Source organism: Oncorhynchus tshawytscha, linkage group LG30, assembly GCF_018296145.1.
Source record: "Oncorhynchus tshawytscha isolate Ot180627B linkage group LG30, Otsh_v2.0, whole genome shotgun sequence".
In the NCBI taxonomy this organism is placed as follows: domain Eukaryota; kingdom Metazoa; phylum Chordata; class Actinopteri; order Salmoniformes; family Salmonidae; genus Oncorhynchus; species Oncorhynchus tshawytscha.
The window spans coordinates 18,775,744-18,784,068 of record NC_056458.1 but is presented as its reverse complement, the minus strand read 5'-3'; the positions used below and the strand labels follow the sequence as shown (position 1 = coordinate 18,784,068).

The 8,325-nt window shown below is 45.0% G+C and overlaps 1 protein-coding gene across 1 annotated transcript; it reads right to left on the bottom strand.

Annotated features, from left to right (window-relative positions):
* LOC112228113 (olfactory receptor 146-like) lies at positions 1 to 1,862 on the bottom strand. Its single transcript, XM_024393236.1, has one exon. It carries the CDS (start codon positions 1,639 to 1,641, stop codon positions 703 to 705), a length of 939 nt encoding a protein of 312 aa, XP_024249004.1. The 5' UTR covers positions 1,642 to 1,862; the 3' UTR covers positions 1 to 702.
* Positions 1,863 to 8,325: the final 6,463 nt, after the last annotated feature.

Below are 8,325 nucleotides of genomic sequence, written 5' to 3'. Positions count from 1 at the left end.
TACTGTATATATATTTCTGTAAAGATGTGGGGTTGAGGAGAGGGAGATTATGAGAGGATAGATACTTTGTTGTGGACAATTTAAAAGTGCTGCTGCTTCTACATAGAATACATCATCTTACACCCCCCTCCCCACACACACAAAATGTTATGCCATGGAAAGGTTGTCACTTGTTGGCAGTTCTACATTATTAAAGCCTGCTAGCCAGATATATGTCATGCCTATGAGCTTCCCTGCTGTCTAGGTCAGTCTCAGGATTTGGGCTTTGAGCTGCACTTTCAGGAAGCCAAACCAAGTAAAACTGCTGTAGCGTAGGCTCGACTCCAATGGTTGTTCTATAGAAGAGAAGCATTATGTTCTTGTTTACTCCATAAACCCTGAGTCGATAGAGGAAGTACAGGCACTGTTGGATGCGTGAGCACATGTCCTCCACATAGTGCACCAACACAGTCTGCTGTCAATATGAAACCCAAGACACCTGTATGAGCTCACCTACTTGGTGTCAAGGACGCAAAGGGAACAGTTCCTCCTATTCACCCTTAGCCTCAGTAAACCACACTGGTGCTTGACAACCACCAAGGTCGAGGATTGAGGATGAAAATGACAAATTATGAGTAATAATGTAAATGTTTCTCTCCTCTTGGCATACAATTTAATGTATACATGTTTGTACGTATGTGAAAAATATAATGTGTGTTAAACTCATGGTGAAACTTTCTTGCAATGGGAGATATTGACAACTAGTTTGCGAATGTCTTTGGACTGCAGCCCATAGATAATGGGGTTCAGTGCAGGAGGAACCACATAAAACATAATTGATGCAAGTTTCCTGTGGTCTGACCACTCAGGGTAGCGATGAAGAAAGACAATGATGAAACCTGTCATCAGCATAATGAGGTATACAGCCAGGTGTGTGAAACAGGTGTGCAGAGCTTTGCTGTTTAGCGACTTGCTCTTACTCCTCACACACACCATGGTGATTCTAATGTATGTCAGAGCCACACTCCCCATGGAGGCGATGAAGAAGATAGTGGTGAAAAATAGTCCATAAATGTTATTTATAAGCACACTCTCACAGGAGAGCTTGAATAATGAGGCATTGTCACACCAAGGGTTGATGATTTCCGACCTGCAGCGTGACAAGCGGACAGTGAGGCCCAGGAGGACAGCCACAAAGACAAGGGACACCACCCAGGCAAACACACACAGCTTCACCAGCATTTTGTTGTTCATGATGGTGGCGTATCGCAGAGGGTTGCAGATGGCCAAATACCTGTCAAAAGCCATGATCATCAGTATCGTATGAAAGTTTGAACCAAACCAGTGACCCAAAAATGCTTGGGTGAAACACTCATTGTAGGTAATATATCTGTCTGATCTAGGTGTTAAAATGTCGAACAGCACTCGAGGTATGATGGTGGTGATACTGAGAGCATCGTTGAAAGACATGTTGCAAAGGAGGATGTACATGGGGTGGTGCAGGCTCCTTTCCATGCAGATTAGCACTGTGAGGCCGATGTTGGCCAACATTGTGAAGATGTAGATGATAAGGAGGAGTATGAAGGCAGGGTAGGTGGACTGATAGATGACTTTAACCCCCTCTAGCTTGAGAAGGTCCATGCTGAATGTGTGGTTCTCCATCTGTGGGGCGGAGAGCCGAGACTGAAATACCAACTGAAATGTGTTCTGTTACACTATTGTTTCACCTCAATGATTCCGTCCATGCATACCTTCACTGAAACAGTTAGTTCAGCATTTGGGGTTTTGTGCTTGTTTCTGAAGTAATGCTAATTGGACCTGCAATTCTTTTGCTGATTCCAAGTCCTTCTCAATTGGAGCAGGAACAGTAGTGAACAGGCGTGTATTCCAGGCTATGGAGAGCCTAGAGAAAATACGACAATATGAATCAGTCAACCACACAGTCAACAACACACCAGATACAGCACCAATAAATCAAATATCCTTATTTGATCATACTGTAATATTATTTTAACATATCTTACCATTGACAAAGAAAGAGACAGTTGGACTGTCTGTGTGTCCTGTTCACCCGGTCTGACACACAACCCCACAACTGAGGCCAGTCAAATAACACCACCACCTTTTATTAGGTTAGGTGTTGAATCTCTAACATTGGGGCACATCCTGTGCACTCTGAGGCAAACCGTTTCCAAGCAACAAGCTCTCAGTTTGTCTCATCTCTCAGGTACTGTAACTCATCTGTTGTCTGTTTACAGTACCTCCCATTACAGTCAGTCCAATGTGGGTTTTTGATGGTGTTGACTGAATCTATAACAACAGAAAGTCTATGACATTATTTAGGGCAGGTTGAAAGACAATCAATTTGTTGTTATCTTGCTAAGAAAAGGCCAGTCAAGGATTGTTATGTTTGTTCCTTATATAATGACAAACCGGGGTGTAGGTTTAACTACTTTTAATGAACATATACAGCGGGGCAAAAAAGTATTTGGTCAGCTCCAATTGTGCAAGTTCTCCCACTTAAAAAGATGAGAGAGGCCTGTGATCACTAAAGTGCTTCCTGAAATAGTTGGACAGCGTTCATTGTCAATCAGGGTGTTCTGACTGAATTGTCCATTTCTAAAGGCATTTGACGCTTCAGCAGTATCTTCCTGATGATCCTCAGTCACTTGAGTGAATGGCTGAAGCCTTAGATCCACTCTGTTTCGTCTCAGTTGTGATCCATGCTCCGTTTGCATCTCATAGGATCGCGGTGCAACTTGTCTCTCCACACCCTTGCTACATCCAGGTTCCTGTATTGATGTCTCGGAGTCGTACATGATTTCCAGGTTTCAGTTCAGGTAAGTGTCTTGAACTTTTGTCGTGTCGCTGTTTCTGTTTGTCTTTCTGTTTTTCCTTCACGAGTTTGACTTTGTGAGCACCTCTGACTGTTAGCAAGTCCTCATGGATGGGTGGGTTGGTTCTGATGCGACGTCCCATCAACATTTGTGCAGGTGAAAGTCCATTCTGCAGCGGTGCGCTGCGGTAGATCATCAGATTTCTTAGGAAATCCTCCTTTCCATCGTGTGCCTTTTTCATCAGACCTTTGACAATTTTGAGTGAACTCTCTGCTAAGCCGTTGGACCTTGGGTAGTTGGGGCTGGAGGTGTTGCGTCGGAATCGGAATTCGGAACTTGAGAACTGCGGCCATTGTCCGAGTACAGTTCAGACACAACCCCATGTCTTGCAAAGACTGATTGCAGCTTTGCTGGAGGTAGTTGGCAGTGTTGATACTTCAGGGTAGTTTGAGTAGTAGTCGCTAACAACAATGTGACTTTTGCCACTGCAGTCAAAAAGGTCAACTCCAACTTTGTTGTAGGGTCTGTTGGTTACTGGATGAGGCATTAGCGGCTGTGCTTGCTGCTTTGGCCTGTAGGTCAAACACAGTTCACATGAAGCAGTGGTCTGTCTGATTTCCTGGTTCATTCTTGGCCAGTACATTACTTCTCGTGCTCGTCGTTTGCATTTTTCCTCACCCAAGTGGCCCTCGTGTATTTTCTGTACCATTTCCGTGCATAGTGTCATGGGAATGACAATCATGTTGCCTTTGAACACTATGTCATCCACAACGGTGAGCTCGGCTCTGCACATCCAGTAATCCTGTATGGACAGTTGTTTTTCTGTTGTTTCTTTCAACTCTGTCATTGTTTGGTCAGCTGTGGTCTCTCTTTTGATCTGCTCCATTCTCTCAGAAAACACAGGAAGTGATGCTACGATCATGTCGACGTAGGTCTGAATTTCAGTGTTTTTCTGTGTGTCGAAGCTCTCCTTCGTGTCGACTGCTCGAGAAAGAGTGTCGGCGGCGAACATGAACTCTCCCGGGGTATAGATCATCTTCACATCATACTTTTGCAGTCTGATCATGGCTTAGACATGATTGCCACCAAAGGTTTGTGGTCAGTTTCTACTTCGAAGTTTCGGCCTTAGACGTATTGGTGAAAACTTTCGCAAGAGTATGTGCTCGCCAGTAGTTCTTTCTCTATTTGCGCATACCTTGTCTCTGCGCCTGTCAAGGCTCTGGACGCATAAGCGACAGGTTGCCATGTGTCGTCATGCTGTTGCAGAATAACTGCTCCCAGGCCAAACTGTGACGCGTCTGCAGAAATCCTTGTGCTTTTCTCTGGATCATAGAACCTGAGCACTGGCCCTTCTGTGATTGTCTTCTTTAGGTTTTTGAAGCAGTTTTCCTGTTCATTTGACCATTCCCATTCCTTTTTCTGTTCCAGAAGACATCTGAGTGGAGCAGACTGTGCTGACAGTTGAGGTATGAACTTTGCAAGGTAGATGATCATGCCCATGAAGCGTCTCTCATCGTCCTTGTTCTTCGGGCGCTCCATGTTGTTGATGGCTGATGTTTTCCTCGGGTCTGGTTTGACTCCGTCCTCTGAAAGTACGTCTCCCACGAAGGTAAGTGTTTTCACACCAAACTCGCATTTGTCCTTGTTTAGTTTAGGTTTACTTTCCGTGTCAGGTCCAGCACTTGTCTCACTCTCACATCATGTTCTTCTTTTGTGGACCCCCATACGATGATGTCATCCATCATAGTCTCCACCCCTGGAATGTGCTCGAAGATCATGTGGATTGTCTTATGGTAGACCTCTGGCGCTGAAAGAATCCCATATGGTAGACAAAGAAATCTGTACCTGCCCTCAGGTGTGTTGAATGTGCATAGCCCTGAGCTTGTATTGTCTAGCTTCATTTGGCAGAATCCTGATGAGGCATCAAGCTTACTGACCCACTTCGCTCCAGCAAACTGCAACATTATCTCTTCTCTGGTTGGCAACTTGAAATGCTCTCTCTTGATTGCTTCGTTGAGATCTCTCCGGTCTAGACATTTCCTGAGACCGCTGTTCTTTTTCACCACGATAACCAGTGAGCTTACCCAGTCTGTAGGTTCATCCATTATTGTGATGATGTCCATCTTTTCCATGCGTCCCAGTTCCTCTTTGAGCTTTTTCCTCAGTGCAATGCATGCACAACTGGAGTAATTTTGCCATCAGTACATATTTTGTGTTCTCCTGGTAAACATCCAAGACCCTCAAACACATCCTCATACTCAGCCAGTAGCGATTCTTGGTCATTTTCAGTCTGTGACGTCACTACATACACTCTTTTCAACAAATTGAGCTTTTCACATGCATTGATTCCTAGAATAGGCTGTACACTCTTACACAATCAACAGCTGTACTCTGAACTGTCTTCCTTTGTGCTGTAAAGTTACTATGCAGCTACCTTTGACTGGTATGTTCTCCCCAGTATAACCAGTAACCTTCATTTTCACCGGGTGTATATTGCTCTTCGCTTTCAGTGTTTTGTAGTCATCCAGCGATAACAGGTTTACCTCCAGTATCAAGCTTGAATGGTATTATAGTTTCATTCACAGTCAATGGCACAATCCATTCAGCATTTACTGCATTGCATATTTCCACAGAATCAACAAAGAATTCTTCAACATCCTCGACTGTGTGAACCTTTTTCTTTGTAGCCTCAGCTTTGCAGCATTTTGAGAAATGATTATTTTTCCCACAGTTGTTACATGATTTGCCATATGCCAGGCATTTTTTGGGCTTGTGGATAAATCCACATTTTCCACATGTAGTGTTTTTTGATTTCTCTCTTTTGCTTGTTTTTGTTTTGTAATGCATTGTGTGTGTGATGCTCTTCTCTTTTTATTGCATGCACTGATGTCTCATCCCTGCGCAGCTCTTTAGCTTGTGCTCTGGTGGTTTCAGCTGCTCGACACATATTCATTGCTTTATCCAAAGTAAAATCTTGCTCACACAGCAATCTCTCCTTGAGTCCATTATCAAGTATGTCACAGACTATCCTGTCTTTCACTAGTGAGTCTTTCAGATTTTCAAATTCACACGTTTTGCTCAGTGTGTTCAGCTCAGCTCGGAGTGGTCTTCTAGTCACTGAGGAGGCGCGCACACCACCCACCACTTCCGAGTATATTACTCTGTTTCACGGAAACATGGCTCTCCCGGGATATACTGTCGGAGTTGGACCAGCCATCTGGATTCTCAGTCCATCGCGCCGACAGGATTAAACATCTCTGCTTGAAGAAACCATATCCTAAGGCTGCATTTATTGTAGCAGGGGATTTTAACAAAGCAAATTTGAGGAAAAGGCTTCCTAAATTCTATCAGCATATCGATTGTAGCACTCGCGCTGGAAAAACACTCGACCATTGCTACTCCATACAAGGCCCTCCCCCGCCCTCTTTTCGGCAAATCTGACCACGACTCCATTTTGCTCCTCCCTTCCTACAGGCAGAAACTTTAACAGGAAGTAAGGACTATTCACCGCTGGTCTGACCAATCGGAATCCATGCTTCAATGTTGTTTTGATCACTCGGACTGGGATATGTTCTGGGTAGCTTCGGAGAATAATATTGACGTATACACTGAGTTTATCAAGCAGTGCATAGGATATGTTCTACCTACTGTGACTATTAAAACCTATCTTAACCAGAAATTGATGGATAGATGGCAGCATTCGCGCTAAACTGAAAGCGTGAACCACCGCATTTAACCATGTCAAGGGGACTGGGAATATGGCAGAATACAAACAGAGTGGTCATTCCCTCCACAAGGAAATCAAACAGGCGAAACATCAGTAAAGAGACAAAGTGGAGTCGCAATTCAATGGCTCAGACATGAGACGTATGTGGCAGGGTCTACAAAAGGAAAACCAGCTACGTTGCTGACACCGACGCCTTGCTCCCATACAGCTAAACACGTTCTTTGCCCGCTTTCAGGATAACACAGTGCCACCGACGAGGCCAGCTACAAAGGACTGTGGGCTCTCCTTCTCCGTGGCCGACGTGAGTAAGACATTTAAACGTGTTAACCCTCTCAAGGCTGCCGGCCCAGACGGCATCCCTAGCCGCATCCTCAGAGCATGCGCAGACCAGCTGTTTGGTGTGTTTACAGTCATATTTAATCTCTCCCTATCCCAGTCTGCTGTCCCCACATGCTTCAAGATGGCCACCATTGTCCATGTTCCCAAGAATGCAAAGGTAACTGAACTAAATGACTATCGCCTTCTGTCATCATGAAGTGCTTTGAGAGACTAGTCAAGAATCAGATCACCTTCACCTTACCTGTCACCCTAGACCCACTCCAATTTGCTTACTGACCTAATAGGTCCACAGACAATGCAATCGCTGTCACACTGCACACTGCCCTATCAGATCTGGACAAGAGGAATACCTACGTTTGTAAGAATGCTGTTAATTTGACAACAGCTCAGCATTCAACACCATAGTACTCTCCAAGCTCATCATTAAGCTTGAGGCCTTGTGTCTGAACACTGCCCTGTGCAATTAGGTCCTGGACTTCCTGATTGGCCGTCCCCAGGTGGTGAAGGTAGGAAACAACACCTCCACTTCGCTGATCCTCAACACTGAGGCCCCGCAAGGGTGCCTGCTCAGCCCCCGTTCACCCATGACTGCGTGGACATGCATTCCTCCAACTAAATCATTGAGTTTGCAGATGACACAACAGTAGTAGGCTTGATTACCAACAACGATGAGACAGCTTACGGGGAGGAGGTGATAAGGCCTGGGAGTGTGGTGTCAGGAAAATAACCTCTCACTCAACGTCAACAAAACAAAAAAGATGATCGTGGACTTCAGGAAACACCCCCGATCCACATCGACAGGACACCAGTGGAGAAGGTGGAAAGTTTTAAGTTCCTCGACGTACACATCACAGACAAACTTAAATGGTCCACTCACACAGAGGTTGAATAAATTTTGCTTGTCACATAAAACCTTCACAAACTTTTACATGCACAATTGAGAGCATCCTGTCGGCTGAATCACCACCTGGTTCGGCAACTGCACCGCCCACAACCGCAGGGCTCTCCAGAGGGTAGTGAGGTCTGCACAATGCATCACCGGAGGCAATCTTCCTGCTCTCCAGGACACCTACAGCACCCGATGTCATAGGGAGACCAGAAAGATCATCAAGGACAACAACCACCCAAGCCACTGCCTGTTCACCTCGCCATCATTCCGAACGCGAGGTCAGTACAGGTGCATCAATGCTGGGACCCAGAGACTGAAAAACAGCTTCTATCTCAAGGCCATCAGACTGTTAAATAGCCATCACTAGCACAGAGAGGCTGCAGCCGACATACACACACTTGAAATCATTGGCCACTTTAATAAATGGAACACTAGTCACTTTAAATAATGTCCCTTTAATAATATTTACATATCTTGCATTACTCATTTATCATTTCAGTATGTACAGTGCCTTGCGAAAGTATTCGGCCCCCTTGAACTTTGCGACCTTTTGC